Source organism: Rana temporaria, chromosome 3, assembly GCF_905171775.1.
Source record: "Rana temporaria chromosome 3, aRanTem1.1, whole genome shotgun sequence".
NCBI classification, from domain to species: Eukaryota; Metazoa; Chordata; class Amphibia; order Anura; family Ranidae; genus Rana; species Rana temporaria.
This window is the reverse complement of record NC_053491.1, coordinates 199,005,617-199,029,352: the sequence shown is the minus strand read 5'-3', so window position 1 is coordinate 199,029,352 and position 23,736 is coordinate 199,005,617. Positions and strand designations below refer to the sequence as shown.

The window sequence follows — 23,736 nt, the reverse complement described above, 5'->3', positions numbered from 1 at the left end:
GTTCTCTGCTAAAAAAAAACATATTTAATGTTTGGGGGTTCTGAGTAATCTTCTAGCAAAAAAATATGTTTTTTTTACATGTAGGAGAGGAGTGCCAGTAAAGGCACCTGAACCCCAAACTTTATGTAGAAATATTTCACAGTAGAACGTATATACAGAAGAAGGGCTCATGTGTAGAATACAATCTATGAGTGTTTGTGTAAACAGCTCTAGACATTCCACAACAGAAAGGAAACGACTGGAGTCTATGCTGGTCAGTGCAGCCAGCTGAGTCCTCCACCGTCCGTCCCAGCATGCACCTGTGCGCTCCTCCCACCACACTGAAGTCCCGGAGACTGGCTGCTCGCTGCCTTCCTCTCTCTGGTAAGATGGCGGGCGTCGAGGTGCAACGAGAGAGCCCAGGGGTGGAGGTCCAGGAGGACGACGAGCGCCATGTAAACGGGGAGCGCCATGTAAACGGGGAGCTGGACGAGGACGAGCTGACAGCGGTTGGGGACAGTGCTGCGGGGAAGAAGAAGAGGAAGAAAAAGAAGAAGAGCAAAGCGGGTGAGAGCAGGAGGCGCCGCGTGTGCGGAGCGCCCCGGTCCCCATGTGTGCGGAGCGCCCCGGTCCCCATGTGTGCGGAGCGCCCCGGTCCCCATGTGTGCGGAGCGCCCCGGTCCCCATGTGTGCGGAGCGCCCCGGTCCCCATGTGTGCGGAGCGCCCCGGTCCCCATGTGTGCGGAGCGCTAGGGGCCCCGGTCCCCATGTGTGCGGAGCGCTAGGGGCCCCGGTCCCCATGTGTGCATAGCGCTAAGGGTCCCCGTGTGTGTGCAGAAGACTAGTGGCCCCCAGTCCCCATGTGTGCAGAGCGCTAGGGGTCCCGGTCCCCTTGTGTGCAGAGCGCTAGGGGCCCCAGTCCCCATGTGTGCAGAGCGCTAAGGGTCCCCGTGTGTGTGCAGAACGCTAGTGGCCCCTGTCCCCATGTGTGCAGAGCGCTAGGGGTCCCCCTGTGGTGTGCGCACAGCTCTAGGGGCCCCCAGTCCCTGTGTGGTGCGCGCAAAGCGTAACGGCCCCCCAGTGCCCGTGTGGTGAGCGCTAGGGGGGCCCCCTAGTCCCCGTGTGGTGAGCGCTAGGGGTGCCCCATAGTCCCCGTGTGGTGAGCGCTAGGGGGGCCCCCAGTGCCCGTGTGGTGAGCGCTAGGGGGGCCCCCAGTGCCCGTGTGGTGAGCGCTAGGGGGGCCCCCCAGTGCCCGTGTGGTGAGCGCTAGGGGTGCCCCATAGTCCCCGTGTGGTGAGCGCTAGGGGGGCCCCCAGTGCCCGTGTGGTGAGCGCTAGGGGGGCCCCCAGTGCCCGTGTGGTGAGCGCTAGGGGGCCCCCCAGTGCCCGTGTGGTGAGCGCTAGGGGGGCCCCCAGTGCCCGTGTGGTGAGCGCTAGGGGGGCCCCCAGTGCCCTGTGGTGAGCGCTAGGGGGGCCCCCTAGTCCCCGTGTGGTGAGCGCTAGGGGGCCCCCTAGTCCCCGTGTGTGCGCAGAGCGCTAGTGGGGGGGTACCCTAGTCCCCGCATGCACACGTGCGCCCCCTAGTGGCCAAAAGGCAAGGCTTCACACAGGGGAGCCAACCTGCCACAGTAAAACTGCGGTGGCTGGTCCAGAAGAGGTTAAAACAAGTAAATATGACATTCCCATCCATTTACTAATGCTTGAAGCATAAAGATTAAAAATAGTCAACGTTGATTGAGAGAGTGGCTGGGTTGTTGGATGCATTATTTGATGGTAGGCTGGAGCTTAGTCACCTCTGACACTTCCTGGGAATAGCACTGCAGCTGCTCCATCTTCCCAGCCTGGCAGCACACAAAATCCTGGCAGTGGTCCAGAAAGTCAGCCTGAGAAATCTGTCTTTGTAGATCAGGGGTCTCCAAACCCCGGCCCGTAGCTCACCCAGACTCTGCCAACAGTAGCTCCTGTTAGCGGCAGTATGTCTGGCAGGTCCCAAACAAAACTGCTCCCCCACACCCTCCCATGCTGCACGTTGTTCTTTAGGATTGGCTGCTGGGACCACCAATGTCCTAGCAACCAGTGGTGTCAGCGCGGCCTCTCCCGGCTGCCCGCCCACTGTTTGCAATAAAGATCCTTCCGTGGGTGTAACAGCTGGCGGGAGTCGGCTAATACTGAGGCAAGAGGCACACGTGCCGAAGATGACATGTACAGGACACTCTGATGGGGACACTGCTAATGGAGAGGCTGCTGCTGGGGTCACTCTGATGATGAGACTGGATGACACAGACGTGCGGAAAGGCTATGATGAGATTATTTTATGAACACATTTTTTGGAGCCACTAATATTTGTAAAATCTACAATGTGGCCCTCGGGCTAAAAAGTTTGGAGTCCCCCTGTTGTAGATCATGCAAGGCTTGTCATCGGGAAGCTGAGCATCTCACCTTCATCCCATTCTTCCCTAATACGGATGCTAACCTCCCATACTCTGTCCAAAACAAGAACTCCATTTTTACTGTATTTCAGCTTTAAAACAATGATTGAATTTTGGGACCTGACATGCTGAAGGGGGGAATCTCACTTTTTTTTACTCTGAAATGCTATGATTCCCCCCTCCACCTGATCCCGAGTGCCTGCATGCCAGCTGAAGGTTTCATTCTGGTATCCATGCCTGTGTATTGATTGTTTGCTGTAATTTTAGCCTGGATCTCCTCCCTGTTCAAATGAAAAATTATATATGGTGCTTGTAGCTGAAAGTTTCCTTTCCTCTCAATAGAGGAACTTTGTCGAGATCTTGTGCATGCACTTTAATGTACTGTTATGTCTTTTTACGATGCTTCCATAAACATGAAATTCAAAAAGTTAGATGTTTGGAATGCTGCCTATTTTTTGGTTTTCCATTACCTTTCATATACTGTGTGGAGTGTTTTAACCACTTAAGACCCGGACCAAAATGCAGGTAAAGGACCAGGCCCCTTTTTGGGATTCGGCACTGCGTCGCTTTAACTGACAATTGCGCGGTCGTGCGACGTGGCTCCCAAACAGAATTGGCGTCCTTTTTTTCCCACAAATAGAGCTTTCTTTTGGTGGTATTTGATCACCTCTGCGGTTTTTATTTTTTGCGCTATAAACAAAAATAAATCGACAATTTTGAAAAAAGTGCAATATTTTTTCCTTTTTGCTATAATAAATATCCCCCAAAAACATATAATTTTTTTCCCTCAGTTTAGGCCGATACGTATGCTTCTACCTATTTTTGGTAAAAAAATATGGCAATAAGCGTTTATCGATTGGTTTGCGCAAAATGTATAGTGTTTACAAAATAGGGGATAGTTTTATTGCATTTTTATAATTTTTTTTTTTTACTACTAAAATGCATTGTTTATTGTGAAAATGACAATTGCAGTTTGGGAGTTAACCACAGGGGGCGCTGAAGGGGTTATGTTTCACCTACTGTGTGTTTACAACTGTAGGGGGGTGTGGCTGTAGGTCTGACGTCATTGATTGTGCGTCCCTATATTAGGGAACACACAATCGATGACGGCGCCACAGTGAAGAACGGGGAAGCCGTGTTTACAATCGGCTTTCCTCGTTCTTCTGCTCCGGGGACCGATCACGAGACTCCAGCGGCGATCGGGTCCGCGAGCCACCGCTGGGCTTTATACAATCACGTACAGGTACGTGATTGTGCCAAGCAGTGCCATTCTGCCGACGTAAATGTTCAGGAGGCGGTCCTTAAGTGGTTAATATAAATGTAATCCATTAGTAGTATATACAGTGCTGTGAAGACATTTCCCCCCTTCCTGATTTTTTTTTTTTTTTTAATACTCTTTTGCATATTTGTCGCACTTAAATATACAGTAAATATGTCCTAGACCATGCATGTTTAGGACATATAGTACCTATAGGTAAGCCTTAGACCCCTTTCACACTGAGGAGTTTTTCAGGTGGTACAGCGCTAAAAATAGCGCTGCTATACCGCCTGAAAAACTCCTGCCCAGCAACCTCAATGTGAAAACCGGAGGGCTTTCACACTGAGGTGATGCGCTGGCAGGAGAGAAAAAAATCTTCAAGCAGCATCTTTGGATTGTTTTTCCCATTTAAAACAATGGGAAACCGCAGTAATGCCACCCGTAATGCGCCTCTGCAGAGGCGCATTGCGGCCGGTATTGACCCTTTATCGGCCGCTAGCGGGGGTTAATACCGCACCGCTAGCGGCCGAATCCCGCTGCAAATCCGACGGTATAGCGCCGCTATACCGCTACCGCGCCTCCCTCCCTTTACTCCCACTTTAAATGATTCAGATCATCAAACAGCATTTTAATATTGCACAAAGATAACCCAAGTAAATACCAAATGCATTTTTTAAAAGATTTATTTTATTAAGGGAAAATGCTGTCCAAACCTGCCTGGCCCTTTGTGAAAATACAATTCCACCCCTTGTTAAATCATAAATTTCACTTGCCAAGACCTGTTGAATCAAGAAATCACTTAAATATAAGCTGTCTGAAAGTGAGTCTAAAAGATCTAAAAAAAAAAAAAAAAAAAAAAGCAACACATCATGGCGCCATCTAAAGACAGATGAGAAGCAAAGTAATTGACATGTACCAGTCTGGAAAGGGTTGCAAAGCCATTTCTAAGGCTTTGAGACTTGTTAACCATGATGAGAGACATTATCCACAAATGGAAAAAACTTGTAACAATGGTAAATTTTCCGCGGAGTGGCCGGCCTACCAAAATGACTCCAAGAACACAATGACGACTCATCCAGGTGGTCATAAAAGAACCCAGAACAACATGTAAAGAACTGCAGGCCTCAATTGGGGTCCGTGTTCATGATTCCACTATAAGAAAGAGACTGGGCAAAAATGGCATCCATGGGAGAGTGCCAAGGCGAAAGTCACTGTTGACCAAAAAGAACACAGTTTACTTGTCTCACATTTGCCAAAAAACATCTAGATTATCTCCAGGACTTTTAGACAAATATTCTGTGGACAGATGAGACGAAAGTTTTTTGGAAGGTGCGTGTCCTGTTACATCTGGCGTAAAACTAACGCAGCATTTCATGAAAAGAACCTCATACCAACAGTGAAGCATGGTGGTGATGGTCTGGGGCTACTTTTGCGCTATACCAGAAAATCCTGAAGTTGAATGTCTGGTGATCGGTTTGTAACCTCAAGCACACTTGGGTCATGCAGCAGGACAATGACCCGAAACACACCAGCAAGTCCACTTCGTAATGGCTCAAAAAAATCTAAATTAAAGTTCTGGAGTGGCCTAGTAAAATTCCGGACTTAAATCCAATTGAGATGCTGTGGCATGACCTTAAACAGGCCGTTTATGCTGGAAAATTCTCCAGTGTTGCGGAGTTAAAACAATTCTGAAAGGAGTGGGCCAAAATTCCTCCACAGCGATGTGACAGACTCATTGACCGTTATTGCAAACGTTTGATTGCAGTTGTTGCCGCCAAGAGCCAACCAGTTATTAGGTTAAGGGAGGCAATTACTTTTTCACATCGGCCAGGCAGGGATGGAGAGTTTTCTTCACTTATTAAATGAAATAATTTTAAAACTGCATTTTTGATTTACTCAGGTTATCTTTGTGTATTAAAATTAGTTTGATCTGAATCATTTGACTGTGACAAAAAAATAAATAAAAAATCAGGAAGGGGCAAATACCTTTTACACAGCACTGTGTAGGTCTGTTTTTAATAGTAATTATCGGGTGAGGTCAATCTCGGAGTTACTATTCGTGCTCTTGTGAAAACGGTCTAAAACCCTGAAGAAGATAAGATAAGTTTGGGACTTTACATGAGGCATATGATCAACAAACATACGCCTCCATCCCTATTAATGGATATAAGAATAATAGGGATGAGATGCGTTTTAAGCAATTGTTCAAAAAGAATTATGTATGTGTGTTTCCATAATGACCAGGCTCAAAATTACAGACCAATCCCCAACAAACCAAATTCACCTGTCTAACTGTATGCATTAAAAACAGAGGTTTAGTTGCACGCATTTGCAAATACATGTGTAAGTTGCAGGCCCCGTCAAGGCTCTCTGTGTACTGCAGTCCAGTCCTAACTATAACATTTTAAAGTCTCCTCAGTGGAAGCACATATATGCTGATGAATAGATAAGGGGCAATAATTTTGAGCCTGGTCATTATGGAAACATTTTTTGTGTGTGTGTGTGTATATATACTGTATCCTGTGGTCAGAATACACTAACCAGCACTGCTGGATATAGCTGGCAGTACTGATTTGAGCACAAAAATCAGACACGGCAGTTGTACAGAAGTTGATTGGTAGAATGTCTTCTGTACAACCACCCTCCCCATACATGGATTGAAGCTTGGCGTGTCCCTGTTGAACTGGCTGAATTTCGATCTATGTATGGGCTGGCTTTAGACTTTAGGAGCATGGGAAGCTGAGAATTTTCTAATGCTCCTGATTGGCTAATGGTTTCACTGGAAAATAGACACAAATATAACTGGGAAATGTACAGTTTCACTGGCTTTATTGTAGCAGTCTTTTCATCTTTGATTCTTCACAATCTGCATAACATTAGTTTGTAGTAAAATTCAAGCAATAACAATTTCCTCTTGTGAATATTGACACGTGCCTGATTTACCTAACTTGAACTGCATGTAATGGATAGGAGTTACTTTGAATATCCTTTAATACTTCTGTTCTTTATTTTAGCACAAGAACCCGAGAAAGGAGGAGAAGCAGAAGCAGCCCAGATTATAGATGATGTGACAAAACAATTGGAGAAACAAGCACTTGAAAATAAAGATGATGAGGAGGAAGGTTTGTCCATCTTGTATTATCTGCATGTCTGATTGTTGGAGGGGGTGGCAATGTACTAGTCTGACACCCTAGTGGTTTCTATTTTTGTACCAAATCAATCTGCACACCTTGGATGTATTTGCAGCAATGCATTTCAGCAAACCACAAAGTACCTGTTCTCAAGAATTTAAATAAAGCCGTTTAGTCCCCACGCCTGTAACAAAACTGTGTATCCAGTGTGATTAGGACTATAGATTTTGACTGTCGAGTGGCACCTGTGAAAAAAATCAGCTTGTCCCCCCCCCCCCCCCCCCGTTTTTTTCTTTGCCTAAATTTTATACTAGATCAAGTATGTTCTAACTCTCTTCTTCTGTGTTAAGATGGTGATGGTAAAGGAGATGGAGCAGCAGGAAAGAAGAAGAAAAAGAAGAAGAAGAAAGGGGGTAAGTTTGTCTTTAACCACTTAACCCCCGGACCATATTGCTGCCCAAAGACCAGAGCACTTTTTGCGATTCGAGACTGCGTCGCTTTAACTGACAATTGCGCGGTCGTGCGACGTGGTTCCCAAACAAAATTGGCATCCTTTTTTCCCCACAAATAGAGCTTTCTTTTGGTGGTATTTGATCACCTCTGCGGTTTTTATTTTTTGCGCTATAAACAAAAATAGAGCGACAATTTTGAAAAAAATGAATATTTTTTACTTTTTGCTATAATAAATATCCCCCAAAAATATATAAAAAAAATGTTTCCCTCAGTTTAGGATAATACGTGTTCTTCTACATATTTTTCGTAAAAGAAAATCGCAATAAGTGTTTATTGATTGGTTTGCGCAAAAGTTATAGCATTTACAAAATAGGGGGTATTTTTATTAATATTTTTTTTTTTTTTACTAGTAATGGCGGCGATCAGCAATTTTATTTTATTTATTTTTTCGGTACTGCGACATTATGGCGGACACATTTTTGGGACCATTGGCATTTTTATAGCGATCAGTGCTATAAAAATGCATTGGATAACTATGAAAAATGCCAGGGAAGGGGTTAACACTAGGGGGCGGGGAAGGGGTTAAGTATGTTCCCTGGGTGTGTTCTTACTGTGGGGGGGGGGGGGGGGTGGCCTCACTAGGGGAAACACTGATCTCCTTTTCATACATTGTATGAACAGAGGATCAGCGTTCCCCCCCCCCCTGACAGGACCGGGAGCAGTGTGTTTACACACACAGCTCCTGTTCCCCGCTCTGTATCGAGCAATCGCGGGGGTCCTTGTTTAGGCACTTCTTTCTTTGGGATGACAAATGTCTCCCTGTTGTGTCACCCTGCTGTACACTCCCCTGGTGAAGGCTAAAATTGGCTGTTCCGACACACATTGTGCCGGCATGGTCCAACTTTGTTGCCATCGGGAGCCTGGTGCAGAGCAGCAATGCGCAGCATCCTAGAATGCATTGTGTACACAGAAAGATGTTGAAAGAGGCTGTAGGAGATTAACAGCATTGAGATACTGTTTGACCTCTTCTACAATGTGGTCTAACTTTCTGATTATCTGCTCTTTATAATTTAGGGTGGAAGAAAGTCCTATCTTAAAGCGGGAGTTCACCCATAAAACAATTTTTCCCCTTAGATGGATGCTCGTTTTGTCTAGGGGAATCGGCTAGTTGTTTTAAAATATGAGCAGTACTTACCGTTTACGAGATGCATCTTCTCCGCCGCTTCCGGGTATGGGTCTTCGGGAGCGGGCGTTCCTTCTTGATTGACAGTCTTCCGAGAGGCTTCCGACGATCGCATCCATCGCGTCACTAGTAGCCGAAAGAAGCCGAACGTCGGTGCGGCTCTATACTGCGCCTGCGCACCGACGTTCGGCTTCTTTCGGAAAATCGTGATGCGATGGATGCGACCGTCGGAAGCCTCTCGGAAGACTGTCAATCAAAATAGGAATGCCCAGTCCCGCAGCCCATACCCGGAAGCGGTGGAGAAGATGCATCTCGTAAACGGTAAGTACGGCTCATATTTTAAAACAACTAGCCGATTCCCCTAGACAAAACGAGCATCCATCTAAGGGGAAAATGTGTTCTCTATGGGTGAACCCCCGCTTTAAGTATTTTTTTTTACACACATCTCACCAGAGTAACAGGGCCTGGTGCTTTTAAATGTTGGGCATGATCCTCAAAGCCAGTAGTAGGGGCTCCTGATTGACTACACGGTGCTAGTATCATCAGGAGCCCATCTTACTGTCTTCTGATAATACCTGATTAGCTGTTAGCTGTCCATGATGGCTCAATCGCAGTTCTGGGACTTGCCTGATGGAGCAAAATAAGACGCATATATACAGTGGTTGTGTGTTAAGGCCCACCCATCCTTCGCAACATATATGCATATTGCGGTCTTTTAGTGTGACTAATACATCAGTTTAAACTGCTGGTGAGTATATATCAATATACATATATTTAAGGAGGACTAAAGGTCCAAAAAGAAATCTTTAGAGGATCAATTGGTCAATTCTAAACAGCTTTATTACAGTATATTTAGTAAAAATAGAACATGAAAAATGTCAAAAACCTCCCACATAACAAAGTTAAAATGACAACGTTGTCAAAACCAGACAAGAAAGCAGCTGCAGACACCCACACAAATTGCACATCCACACACTCATCCAATCCGATGGTTGAATCAAAGAGGCACTAGTACAAGTGACTGCAGATGGAGTATAATGTGGTTTAACCACAGTTGGACAGTCTATGACTTCATACAAATTTTATGTGGAAAAATTGACTTTGTGGGCACGTTTGTAAAATATAACAATTTTTAATGTTTCACAATTGTGACATATTAATGAGCGAATACAAAAAAATGGATCACGTGATAAGACTCAAGGAGAATGACGCAATAATAATGTAAAGGGCTTGCTGCGATGGTGTCTATGATACCTGTACTCAGCATAGGCATCTGTATCTCCTCGGTGTAAAATCCCATAAAGAGAAATAAAAAATAAAAATATTTTTAGATGCATTTGCTCATTAACAACTTCAATACTGGGCACTTTCACCCCCTTCCTGCCCAAGCCATCAGCGCTGTCACAATTTAAATGACAATTGCGCAGCCAAATGAAATTTTTATTTTTTTCCCCACAAATAAAGCTTTCTTTTGGTGGTATTTGATCACCTCTGTGGTTTTAATTTTTTCCGCTATAAACAAGAAAAGCGACAATTTAAAAAAAAAAAAGCAATATTTGTAACTTTTTGCTATAATAAATATCCCCAAAAATATATAAAAAAAAATGTTTTTTCCCTCAGTTTTGACCGATACGTATACTTCTACATATTTTTGGTTAAAAAAAAATCGCAATAAGCGTATATTGATTGGTTTGCGCAAAAGTTATAGCGGCTGCAAAATAGGGGATAGATTTATAGCATTTAAATGATATATTTATTTTTTACTAGTAATGGTGGTGATCAGTGATTTTTTTTTCCGTGACTGTGATATTGCGGCAGACACATCGGACACTTTTGACACTATTTTGGGACCATTTTCATTTATACAGCAAACAGTGCTATAAATATGCACTGATTACTGTGTAAATGTGACTGGCAGGGAAGGGGTTAACACTAGGGGGGCGATCAAGGGGTTAAATGTGTACCCTAGTGAGTGATTCTAACTTTAGGGGGAGGGGACTGACTGGGGGACGTGACCGATCTGCGTCCCTATGTAAAGGGAAACGGCATCAGTCTTCTCTCCCTGACAGAATGTGGATCTCTGTTTACACGCAGAGATCCACGGTCCTGCTCAGTTACTGGGCAATCGCGTATCGGGTTCCCAGTAAGGCAGCGGGTGTGTGCGCGCCCCCTAGTGGCTCGGCGAGGACGTCATATGACGTCCTCCTAGAACGAGAGGATTATCGTGCCACCGTCAATTGACGGCGGCTGGTGGTAAGGTGGGGTTAATATGTCAAAATTGTGAAACATTACTTTTTTTTTTTTTTTTTTTACAAACGTGCCTACAAAGTAAATTTTTCCACATTTAATATTTATTTAATATTAGGACGTGACACAATTGTCATTCAGGGGGTTGATTACCACCCGAGGTCATCTGTAATCAATTTATACAGTCTGACTTCAATGGTAGTAGAGGGCCAGACGTATTATGGAGTATATGAGGGATGGATTGCTGAGTCCGCTAAAACAATTGGTGGTTCATTTGCATAGTACAGCCATAGGTAAAGGCTGATTGGAGTCTGCTCAATGATATACTGAATGGAAGCCAAACGGCTAACCTGTCTGTGTAAAGCTCGAGTGTAAGCGGGTGGTCTGGTGTGGATAGGATCAGGGTGAGTGCAGTTTCTTGCTAGGAGGCTGGCTTACATGTGGTTGAGTCTGTGTTCTATGGAAGGTATGCAGAAAGTAAGTCAGTGCGATCTCGCCACTTCCCAGCCATACTGAAGGCTCCTAATGCCTCATGGACAGAATCCACATGGAGGTAGTCCACCAGAGCACTCTTCGTTTGTCCCGCTCCGTATTTGCAGTGTTGGTCCACAGGTAGATAACATGGGTGTGGGAGTCTGCAGGGTCTGGTCTAGGAATGGACGTCACAGGGGTAATGCCGTGCTGACCTTTTTCGTTTGTGAAAACACAAGCTTATTCAGAGCCAAATGTATATCAATATACAGTAGGTGTAATTTTGAGACAGCTTTCTTTTGGTGGTATTTAATCATCACTGGCTTTTTAATTAATTGCCAAACGAAAGTAAAAAAGTCCAAACATTTTGGGAAAAAAACTAAATAAAACTTTCTTTCAGTTATAAAATGTTGCCAATAAGTATTTTTTTTAATAATGTGCGCTGACGAAGCGGCACAGATAAGACACTGATCAGTGTAACTGTCCCCTGTCACAGGAAAGCCGGTTATCAACTTTCCTTTCCTCAAACAGTGACAGTGCTGAGAAAAAGAAAATGGCGATAACTGGAATTTGTTTACATGTGATCAGCTGTGATTGGACACAGCTGATCACATGGTAAAGAGCCAACATCATTGGCTCTTTACCCTGATGGGTTATGTGCTGTATCCGAGAGACACAGTTTACAACCGGTCTGCGCGCCAAGAATGGGAGGATATCATGGGTGGTCCCACCCAGCTGTCATTATACGATAGGCTGTCCGGGAACCGGTTAAAGGATGTGAGGATAATTTGAAATGCATAGCGGCCCTTCCCAGATCATACCTGTGCCTCCAGCCTGCTCATTGGGCAATGAATCTGCATTATCAGCTCTGTCTAATGAGCAGGAAGGTTATCTGATGAAGTGAACTTTTTTTGTGCACTGTGGTAGAGGTTGTGTAAGTTACAAGAGTGGCTTTACAGTACTCTATATACGCATGAATTATTCTGTTTCCCTAAAGTTCCAAATTAAACAGAATTATTATCCCTTAGGTTTAATGGCTTGTTTTTAAAGAATTTTAAAATAATTTTTCATACTTTATATTGGTGAAATAAGTTTTAGAGGAAGAAAAAAAAAGCATTCCAACCAGCTAAATGCATTTTTGTGCATGCCTGTTTTGCTGCTGAATCTCACCGGTTTCTATCCTGCTTCTAAAAGATTTGACAGGAAAAGTTGAAGTTTTAGAATTATGCGAATGAGGTGGGAAAATGGAAAAACATAGGCAAATTAATTTTATAGGTCCCAATATAAACAATAGAAAAGAGGTTTTGCTACCTATTTTAGGAAACCTTTTCTGAGCATCCTTCTCGTAACCTTAAACAAGTCGCCAGGTTTAAAGGGTTAGTTCACCTTCACCAAAAAAAACTGCCTTTGCAGATGAGGGACGTCAAACTGTGCAGCTCTGGCCAAAATTTAATGATGCCTTGCATAGGTGTAGACCATTTGCGTACCTCATGAAGCATGACCTAAAAACTCCCAGGATGTTGCTAAGCGAGGCCTAGTTATTACTGGAGTAAGCTTTTTTCTCTGATTCAATCCTTCTGACATGCGCTTTCTTTTCGCTGATGCAGTGGCTCTGATCTCAGCGCTTTAGAGGTCACTCCTGTGATGGGGAAGGAGAACAGTAGAAGCTGGATCTATCCTAGGCCCCTTTTGCACTGCCGCGACTTGAAAGTCGCACGGTTTTACTGTGATTTTGATGTAATTTTGCCATGACTATGACACGATTTTCAGGCTATGCCTGTGTAAACTTGGTCTATGGACCTCAACTTGCATTAAAGTCAGACCAAAGCACTTCAGATTTAAATGGACCTTGCCAGGATATGCATAAAACACAGGGCGACTGATTACTGTGAAGGCAATTATTTTAGTGTACCAACGTCCCGATAATATGGAGATGGGAATTAATTTGGACTAATAAAATGGACTTTTGGCGGTACAGGTAGTTACTGTAAAAGATCTAGAACTTCATAAAAAAAATGTGATATCAACATATGATCTCAGTACATGTTACATACTGTATTTAAAAAAAAAAAAGCCTATTCGTATGCAGATACACTCATAGCATGAGAATGTGTAGCATCAGAGGGTGTATATAAACTTTTAGTTCTTGAAACTGAGTTCAATATGCGAAATAGTAGATCTTGCTTTTACTGTCGACATGTTTCGCGTACAGGACGCTTCATCAGGAGCATAGAAGTAGATTAGTCGAATTTCCACAAACATGTGTGGATCCGACCATTGGTGGTAAAGTAGGGTGTGTACAATGTTGTTACCCAACCAGCCTCCTGGGCATATGGTAGGTGCTCTAAAACAACTTTATATGTAGTGGTACAAGAGTGGGACTGTGAAACAGGCTGTTAATCAGTTATGGTGATGGGTAAGTGACAGGAACCCCATCCAATGTCCATATGAATCTCCCTAGGTATAGTTGGGCTCCAAGTACTGAGTTTCTTGAGAGCTGAACAGCGGAGGGGGAGTAACCACCTCAGCACAAGAAAGGGGGTAATCCTTTTCACTAGTTCGGCGTTGCCTTCATATCCTAGAAGTAATCGCCAACAAGGGGATAGATGGTGAGCAAGGAGGGGGTCTTGCGTCCGTGTCGCACTTCTGTGTGCAGAAGTGTGTTTTAGAGCACCTACCATATGCCCAGGAGGCTGGTTGAGTAACAACATTGTACACACCCTACTTTACCACTAATGGTCAGATCCACACATGTTTGCGGAAATTCAACAAATCTACTTCTATGCTCCTGATGAAGCGTCCTGTACGTGAAACATGTCGAGAGTAAAAGCAAGATCTACTATTTCGCATATTTAACTCAGTTTCAAGAACTAAAAGTTTATATACACCCTCTGATGCTACACATTCTCATGCTATGAGTGTATCTGCATAAGTATAGGCTTTTTTTTTAATGTAACATGTACTGAGATCGTATGTTGATATCGCATTGTTTTCATGAAGTTGCGTATACAATTTTCTTCATATATATATTTATAGATCTTTTACAGTAACTACCTGTACCGCCAAAAGTCCATTTTATTAGTCCAAATTAATTCCTATCTCTAAAGTTGTACAGGGACTACTTTGAAGTCGGTACATCTTGAAGTCGCATAGATATGAATGGTTATCGGGAATCATGGGGTACAACTTATCATACGACTCTGTCCAAAGTCACAGGGAATGTCGCACAAGTGTGAAAGGGGCTTTGGCATCCTACGGGCCTGGGCACAGTGTATTTTACATATGTAATGATGATGCAATAAAAATCCTTAATTTTAAAAGTGTTTTATATTTAATTGCATGTTTTGATAAATGAGTTCTGATTTTATATCTTGATTTTCTTGCAGCCAAATCTCAAACAGATCCACCTTCTATTCCTATTTGTGAGCTGTTTTCAAGTGGTGCTTTCCCAAAAGGACAGGAGTGTGAATATCCAGCAACCCAAGATGGGTATGTATATGAGAACATGAAAGGTTCTGAACTTTTATACACATTGGGGTTTATTTACTAAAGGCAAATCCACTTTGCACTACAAGTGCACTTGGCAGTGCAGTCTGAAACGAGGGGAAGCTCTGCTGATTTTATCATCCAGTCATGTACAAGCAAAACATGCTGCTTTTTTTTCCTTTCATGTCCCCCTCGGATCTACAGCGACTGCACTTCCAAATGCACTTGTAGTGCAAAGTGGATTTGCCTTTAGTGAATAATCCCCCACTGTGCTTTAATGGTTATTTAAAAGAGCAAATGTCAAAGTAATATAGAGGACGGTTCCTGCAGTTTAATATCTAGCTTTCTATGTATTTTGAAGTCCTTTTGTACTTTGCTAGTGAGGGATGAAATACCATTTAGACGGAACACTTTTTATGAAACCAATTTTAAGATTTGGCAGACATTCTGCAGGGGGTTGTAAAACAAGAAATAGGACTGTGATTGTATATTGAGCTTTGAAACTCGACTCCAATCAGTTTTCATTTTATATAGAGAAAAGATTGGTACCTCTGTCAGATTTTTATTGCCATTTTTGTTCATACCCCTTCCTATTTCCTTGAGTGGTAAGACCAATAAAATCCTGACACCAATTTTACTCTTTCCTCATTTAAAAAAAAAATGCAGTTAGGCTTTAAATATGTGGTCTATCACCCACTCATTTTTCCTTTGCTATAATTGCTGGTGAAGAGCTACAATTTTATGTCATTTTCTAGGTTTAAGTATGCATTCATGAATATATTTGCATATTTCTCAGACGGTCTGCCGCTTGGAGGACAACCAGTGAAGAGAAGAAAGCTCTGGACCAGGCCAGTGAGGAAATATGGCTTGATTTTAGACAAGCTGCTGAAGCTCATAGACAAGTGAGGAAGTATGTTATGAGCTGGATAAAGCCAGGAATGACCATGATTGAAATCTGGTAAGCTTTTAGTTTGGCATGCTCTGGATACAAATAAAATAGGCAGATTGAAAATGTTGGTGAAGGATCTCTTGGCATATAAATTATAGGTGTCAGAAAAAGCTTTATTTTATTTATTTTTTTCTACCTCTTTTATTTTTGTAGGTATTGTATACCACCTGCTAAAACAGATCCTTGGAAAAAAACAATATTTCTTGTTGCAATGCTGCAACTGAAAAAACTGATTAGTAGAAATGTTGCTAATGCATTTTTTTGTTTGTTTTTCAGTGAAAAACTGGAGGACTGCTCTCGCAAGCTTATTAAGGAAAATGGACTGTATGCTGGGCTTGCTTTTCCTACAGGCTGTTCCTTGAATAACTGTGCAGCTCACTACACTCCCAATGCTGGGGATCCCACAGTGTTGCAGTATGATGATGTTTGCAAAATTGATTTTGGAACACATATCAATGGTAAGGTGCTGTGATTTATATTTATCTAGGCACAGTAATTAAGAAGCCCATAGTGAGTAACATTTTTAATTTTTTTTTTTTTTTTTCTCTTCTCAGGCCGTATAATTGACTGTGCTTTCACAGTCACATTCAATTCAAAGTATGACAAGTTGCTGGAAGCTGTTAAAGATGCTACAAACACTGGAATACGGGTATGTTTCCTAATGACCCCTTGAACTTTCATCTTGAGGATGTGTAATCGGTTTCTGATTTTTTATTTATTTGCCGCCTTCAGTGTTCCGGTATTGATGTTCGCCTTTGCGATGTTGGTGAAGCAATACAGGAAGTTATGGAATCGTATGAGGTTGAACTTGATGGCAAAACATATCAAGGTATGCATGTAGACATTCATTTATCATGGACATAAATTGGGTTGCAGTATATATTTTTTTTTTTTTGTGAACCCTTTTTAAAGTCTGCTTATTTTTACTTCTAGTAAATTTTTTAGAACTTTTCAGAATAAGTACAGTGAATAACGCGTAGTTATAATGGCATACCATAGGCAATAGTAGGGAATTGGTATCAAGTTTTATAGGTGTCACCGGCGCAATTTTTTTTTTTAAATATATACGTGATCTGCTGCAATACTGTGTGACCCTCAATAGAGGGTTAAAAGTGCATATATGAAAAAAGTGTTACTGCGCTGATCTATTTATCCAAAAAGTGCTATTAGACTGTAAACTGAATTAGTGCACAAACAACTGTAAATAAAGTGCTATATCAAGTACAGTGACATAGTTGATATGCTGTATGGATAAACATTCGTGAGTTTATCACGCTATACCAAAAATAATTATTAAATAAATAAATGGATGTTATAAAACTTCATACAATGTGCTATAAGCAAAAAAATGTAAACAGCGGTTAAGTTATCAACATAGGACATCAAAGAACACAGTCAATGCATGTTGGGCTTCTATGATGTAAACATTCCCGCTAATAGTGCGAATACCGGAAAAAATAAATATATATATATATTAGATTTCAAAGTCCCATAAATAGCTAGTGAATGTGCAAACAGCACTCAAAAAGTTCAATCATGGAACAGCAAACAATTTTGCAATTGAACAATGGATTCCAATGAGATATGGAGAGAGGGATTCAATGCTGGTAGTGCTCGTTACACAAAGTAAATGATTAAAGGTGCAGCTGTCTCTTCCACCCGACAAACATGTGCCACCATCACCAACGGCTAAACTGAACACTCGCCAGACCCCGGATATTAAAAGGCCCCAAAATGGTTTATTTTCTGACCGCCACTGGGTATGTCCTCCTTCTCCCTCTTTCAAGATTTCCTTATTGCCTCAAAAACAAGGGGCTCATCATAGTGCACTATGTAAAAATACTAATATTTATTAAAATAATAAAAACAATGCACTTACAAGAAAAAGTGCCTTTGACGGGGACTGAGTATCTCTGGCAGTGTCGAGCGTTATAGCCGCTGAGTTACAGTGTCTGAGCTTTTGTGTTCTGACAGGGGGACTGCACGCCGCCAGAACACTCCGATCAGCGCTCTCTGCCATTGGCGGAGAGCGCTGATTGGGAATTGGTGGAATGCTGGTTTTCCAGCATGCACATCCTACAGAAGTCGGCCAAACAGACCGGCGTACACACACACACACACACGGACTGAATACTGGATGTTTTTTTAAACGGCAGTTGCCCTCTGACATTTGGCCCATTTGTACCCGGCTTTAGTTCCCACATTTTCACAGCTCTTACTGTAAATCACCCCTTCTGTATTCTGTGTTCTTCCAGATGCAAAATGTGCCACTTTGTCCTTTTTTGATGACCTTAAAGTGAACCCCTTTGCCTCAAGTTCACTATATATATCTATATATCTATATATCTATATATCTATATATCTATATATATATATATATATATATATATATATAGAGACTGTTTTATGTATTTATACTAGTGATCTGTATCCCTCCTAAATGGCTGTTTTTAATACAAGAAATGATTTTGTTTGCTTTATTAACTGCAGCTTGACATTGCATGCTGCTGTTAAAGGAGTTGTAAAGGTTTGTTTTTTATTAGGTTCCTTTTAAGCTACTGCATTGTTGGATAACTTGCCTTTTTCCTTCGATTTCCCTTCTAAATGTTTTTTTTTTCCTTTGTCTGAATTTCTCACTTCATGTTCCTCCTCAGTAAGCTTTCCCCCATCATCCGAGCCGTTCTGGCTGGGGGTTAGTCAGCGTGCTCGTGAACTCCCCACAGCGATGTAGTCCCAAGGGAGGGGGCGAGCACGCTGACTAACCTCTTGCCAGAAGGGCTCGGATGATGGGGGCAAGCTTACTGAGGAGGAAGTGAGAAATTCAGGCAAAGAAAGAAAAAAAACATTTAGAAGGGAAATCGAAGGAAAAAGTTAGTAAACCAACAATTCACTAGCTTAAAGGAACCAATTTAGAAAATAAAAAACAAACCTTTACAACCCCATTAAGGTAGCTACGAAGACACCCGCAGATTAAATTCTGTTATTGACCGTTCTAGCGTGTATGATGCATGCATGTGTTTACCGCATAATTTCACATTTATTATTATTAAACCTCATTTGTCATATGGTTGTCCAATCAGATAATTTTTGCTGCACTGTAAAGCATTGTGGGTGTGGGATGTGTATACCCTTGTACAATAGCTCTCCCCCCTAAGGTTGGGATTGAGTGTGTGCATTGCTTCTGTTAACTTTTTGTAATGTAATGTAACTTTTCTTTTAAGTGAAACCGATTCGAAATCTGAATGGTCATTCTATTGGCCCTTATAGAATACATGGTGGAAAAACTGTGCCCATTGTGAAAGGTGGTGAAGCAACACGAATGGAGGTACATGTTGCAGTTAATAGCACTTTTTATCTCTGCTCATTATAGTATTTGGAAATGACAAAAACTATTTTTCAGGAGGGTGAAGTATATGCAATAGAGACTTTCGGTAGCACCGGGAAAGGAGTGGTTCATGATGACATGGAATGTTCTCACTACATGAAAAACTTTGATGTTGGGCATGTGCCAATTAGGTAGGAGACTCTTCTGAATTTTTATGTGTTTTAAATGAAAATACTGCTGTTCAGCAGTGCCAATGTTTTGTATCTTTGTAGTCTTCCAAATGTGTCTGACCAGTGTTTGTGTATTAAATGAAATGCAATGAACAAATCTGTATGTGGAAAGGAAAGGCTAATATGTGCTTGCACTCAAGGACGTACACTTGCTGCTAACAGTGAACACCAATACTCAAGTGTGTGCCCTTGCTGAGACCACATGCTTAGAAGGATGTGTTGCTTTTTCCCCACTGCTAATTTTTTATACATATTATACAGCAGTATAGGTAAAAAGGGGGAAGCTTTTCTTTTTCCCCACATTTAAAAGCTAAAATACACCCCTCACCCCCCCAGAGCCATAACCTGCTCTGGTGCTTACATCCAAATGCTGGCATTGCCTATGCAGTGATCCCTCACACTTAAAAGGGAAATCTTTGGAGACATGTCGAAGATACGTGGAGGCAACACTGAAAAGATGGGGACAAAGGGGTTGCCAGTGAGGTGAGTTTACTACCTGTAGAAGGTAAATCATTCCAGACGCCTACACATGCTGCAGGTTTAGTCCGATGGGAGACAATTTGATAAATGCTTAGTAACGTATTTCAAAAAAGAAAGGTGTAGACGTGAACTACTTACTTTCACGGTCTATAACACATACGTAGCTGGCATTCCAGAATTATTTGAAAGACTAGGCTAAGTTCACCTTTTCAAGCAGAATGTCACTTTTCCCACTTACCTAGTCCATGGTAGCTTTAAATCTTCACTCTCTCTTTTCAAAAGTTCAATAGATGCATTCTAATCCGTCTTCTTTACCATTATTTGACCAATTTGGGACACTTCACATCCCATAATGCCTTTCCCTACTGCAGCACAGAATAGGGTGTGTTTTACCTCTCTGGAACATGCCTTCATTATTGGTTTTAGAAAGCACTGCAACATGGCTGAACTAATGTATTGGAGAGGTGCAAGGGAGCAATCTCCTGGCGGAATAGGGCAGGAGCATAGTTTGTTTTAATGAGGTCACTGTTGAAGAACCTTCTCAATCTACTAATGGCTCTGACATCCTGCAGGAAGAATATCGGGAAGACATGCAGTAGCTTTGTATAGAAAAAGGGCTGAGGCATGCCTGCTTCAGAACTTGGGGAAATTTTTTTTTTTTGTGTGTGTGTGCAACAGAGGTACATTAATGATATATTGGAACATAGGAAAGCTATACTTTAGAGCAGGGTCTCCAAATTTCTAAACAAAGGGCCGCATTGACTGTCTTTCAGACTTTAGGGGGACCGGACTGTGGCCACCAGGAGTAGAAAAAGCCTCCAACATCAGCGGGAAAGAACAATGCCCCAGCTTAGGTGTCGGTGCAAGGAATTGTACCCCATCGTTGGTGTCAGTGGGAGCAATAGTTCAATACCGTTGGTGTCATTGGAGGAAATGGTGCCCCATCCTCAGAGTCATTAGGCTAACTTTTTGGTGTCATTGGGAGAAATTGTTCCCCATCATTGGGGCCAGTGGGCGAAATTGTGCCCATCATTGGTGTCATTGGGTTCAATTGTTGGTGTCACTGGGAGAAATGGTGCCCCATCATTGGTGTTATTGGGCCCCATTGTTGGCATAATTGGGAGAAAATGTGCCCCAACATTGGTGTCATTGTGCCGCATTGTTGGTGTCAGTGGGAGGAATTGTGCCCCTTAATTGGTGTCCGTGTGGGGGAATTATGCCCCATTGTTGGTATCAGTGGATGAAATATTGCTTCAAGGGCCGGGTAAAAGCAAGCAAAGGGCTGCATCTGGCCCCCGGGCCGTAGTTTTGGACACCCCTGCTTTAGAGAAAATAAGTGACCTTTGGCCTTTAACCCCTTTGCGCTGGCGCCTCCCAGCCCTTTAAAAGGTTTCAGATGCCGGGCTGAGGTTTATGATCATGTGACTGCCGTGATTGGCTGTGACGGCTGTCACATGACCAGAAAGCTTCCGACAGTGAGCTTGCCGCTAACGCACAGCGCGCACTCTCGGCACAGCTGTATTTACCCTAATTCACTCAAATATGTGACCGCTCAGCACAAAGGCCCATCCGCCGAGAGGCCGCATTTTTGCATGGGGCCCGGTGCCAAGGGGTTAAGAGTTGACCTTTTATTTTCCTACTATAGTGGTGAAATTCATTCCAGCTGATGTTTCGGTGTTTTAACATTTTTTTTTCCTCTTATCGTTCCCCCCCCCCCCCTTTTCAGACTTCCAAGAGCTAAACACTTGTTAAATGTCATCAATGAAAACTTCGGCACTCTTGCTTTTTGTCGCCGATGGCTGGATCGACTTGGGGAGAGCAAATACCTGATGGCACTAAAGAACCTGTGTGATTTGGGTATCGTGGACCCCTACCCACCCCTCTGTGATATCAAAGGCTCCTATACAGCACAATTTGAACATACCATTCTATTGCGCCCTACCTGCAAGGAAGTTGTGAGCCGAGGAGATGACTATTAAAGCTGATGTTGAATTTGGTGCTGCCTTTTTCTAAATGCTTCTTCTGTGGAAGCATATTGTAAGAGTTGTTTGGAGAAGTGATTTCCTAATGTCCGCACCTCAAATTGGAATAAATGTGGATTAAAGACATAGCTTTACTAACATTGGGCAAGGCTAACTTTCAGAGCGTTTAAAAACCCGAGTCTTTCTTCAGCTCATTGGTTCAGGGGAATGTTAATTATGCTAAATTTTATGTTTAAAATATTTTGCATTTGAGATGCTTTTGAAATATTTATATTCAGATATATTGGCACACGTTTCGCAGATACTAGCATTGCATTTTAACTCCCTGGAAGCTTTTCTTTTTTGTTTTTTATCAAAAAAATAAATAATTTCAATTTTCGAATCAGAAATCCTCCAGAAAAGGAGAATTCAACTCCCTTGTAAACTAATTGCTGTGTGTAGGTTGACCAGGTTCTCATCTAGGTCTAATGCAGGCATTTGCAGTGTAACTCTGGAATCTATCCAATATAAATAATTGTGACTAATGGGGTTTCAACATTCTTTGATCTAGTGACATATGCATCACCAAATGGGTGTAACAAATGTACCAGTTTATTTGCAACATTTATCAAATCGTGCACCTTTCACTTGTTCAGATTTAAAGGAAAAGTATAATAGTTTTTAGACTTGCTTATTTAGGCTGATCTTTTAGATTTTAAATATCATTTTGTTGTTGACAATATTTTAAAGACTATTTTAGGGATTTATTCATATATGTTTTCACATAACATTCACACTTCCCTTTTTTTTTTTTTTTTCTAATTTAATTAATTAATTAATTTGGTTAACTGCTTCAGCCCTGGAAGATTTTACCCCCTTCCTGACCAGAGCACTTTTTACAAATTGACGCTGTACCCAAACAAAATTTGCTTCCTTTTTTTTCGCACAAATAGAGCTTTCTCTTGGTGGTATTTGATCACCTACGTTTTTTTTGTTTGCACTATAAACAAAAGAACAGCGACAATTTTTGAAAACTTTTTTTTTTTTTAGTTTTTGCTATACTATCCCAATGTTTATATTTTTATATATTTTTTTTTTTTTTTTAAATGGGTTTTCCCTCAGTTTAGACCAAAATGTATTCTACATATTTCTCTTTTCGCCCATGGATGGACACAGCCTTCTTAAGTTTTGACATATGGGTTATGTTCCCTTTCATAGGAGAGGACTACGCAGATATTTAAACACATGTTACTTTAAACCAGAGATCCTCAAACTATGGCCCTCCAGCTGTTGCGGAACTACAAATCCCATGAGGCATTGCAAAACTCTGACATTCACAGACATGACTAGGCATGATGGGAATTGTAGTGCCTGAACACCTGGAGGGCCGTAGTTTGAAGACCCCTGCTTTAAACAGAGTTGAACAGCCCCGCCCAGGCGGCGTTCCCTCCAGACATAACCTTCTGCCCTGCAGTCAGCAGCTCTGTTTTTTTTTCTTCTGCCTAGCCGAGAAGGACGTGGCTCCCTTTGGGCCCAGAGTCCTAGAAAAAAATTATTTTATATTTGCCATTCTTCTATCAACTGTCGGCTGGGTGACAGGCTGGATATTATAGATCCTTGTAGTCACCCCAGTCCGGCCAGCGAGTGTGAGCAGTCCTTAGCTACGCGCTGGGTCGGCCATGACATGCTTCAGGGGCGGCCGGTGAGCTTTTGCTCCAGGGTCCACATATGACTGGGCTGCTTGCTGTCACTCACAGTGGACTGGGCCGACAGCTACTCCAACTCTGTTGTAGGTCTGTCAGGGACGCACCAGCAGGTCCTCACAGGAAGTCCATGCCTCTGCTTTCTCGTCCTCATCGCGGTGCTCGGGCAGCCATTTTCTTATGGTCGCGCCCTTTTGGTGATTCCCTGGGTAACCCCCCCCCCCCCCTCATTTGTTGCCAGGATGGAAGCGGCTTGCGAGCATAAGGGGGGGTAAAAAGTGCCCCCCTTCCCCCGGGGAATGTTCTGACTCAGACCTGGGCCTAGCTGCAGCACAGGACCCCGGTTCTGGGTTGTCAGAAGATGCGGACCTGGACCTTCCTTGTGAGGAGGACCCCTCGTCCGGGTCAGTGCAAAATGGGGCACTTGTTAGTGTACTTGTCAATGCTGCAAG

General features: G+C 42.7%; 1 protein-coding gene across 1 annotated transcript; it reads left to right on the top strand.

Moving 5' to 3' along the window:
- Positions 1-319: 319 nt before the first annotated feature.
- METAP2 (methionyl aminopeptidase 2) lies at positions 320-21,991 on the top strand. The gene is made up of 11 exons (XM_040344113.1): positions 320-546; positions 6,680-6,787; positions 7,147-7,209; positions 14,537-14,639; positions 15,433-15,594; positions 15,862-16,043; positions 16,140-16,234; positions 16,318-16,414; positions 18,807-18,910; positions 18,986-19,101; positions 21,347-21,991. Exons 1-11 carry the CDS (start codon positions 369-371, stop codon positions 21,597-21,599), a joined length of 1,461 nt encoding a protein of 486 aa, XP_040200047.1. The 5' UTR covers positions 320-368; the 3' UTR covers positions 21,600-21,991.
- Positions 21,992-23,736: the final 1,745 nt, after the last annotated feature.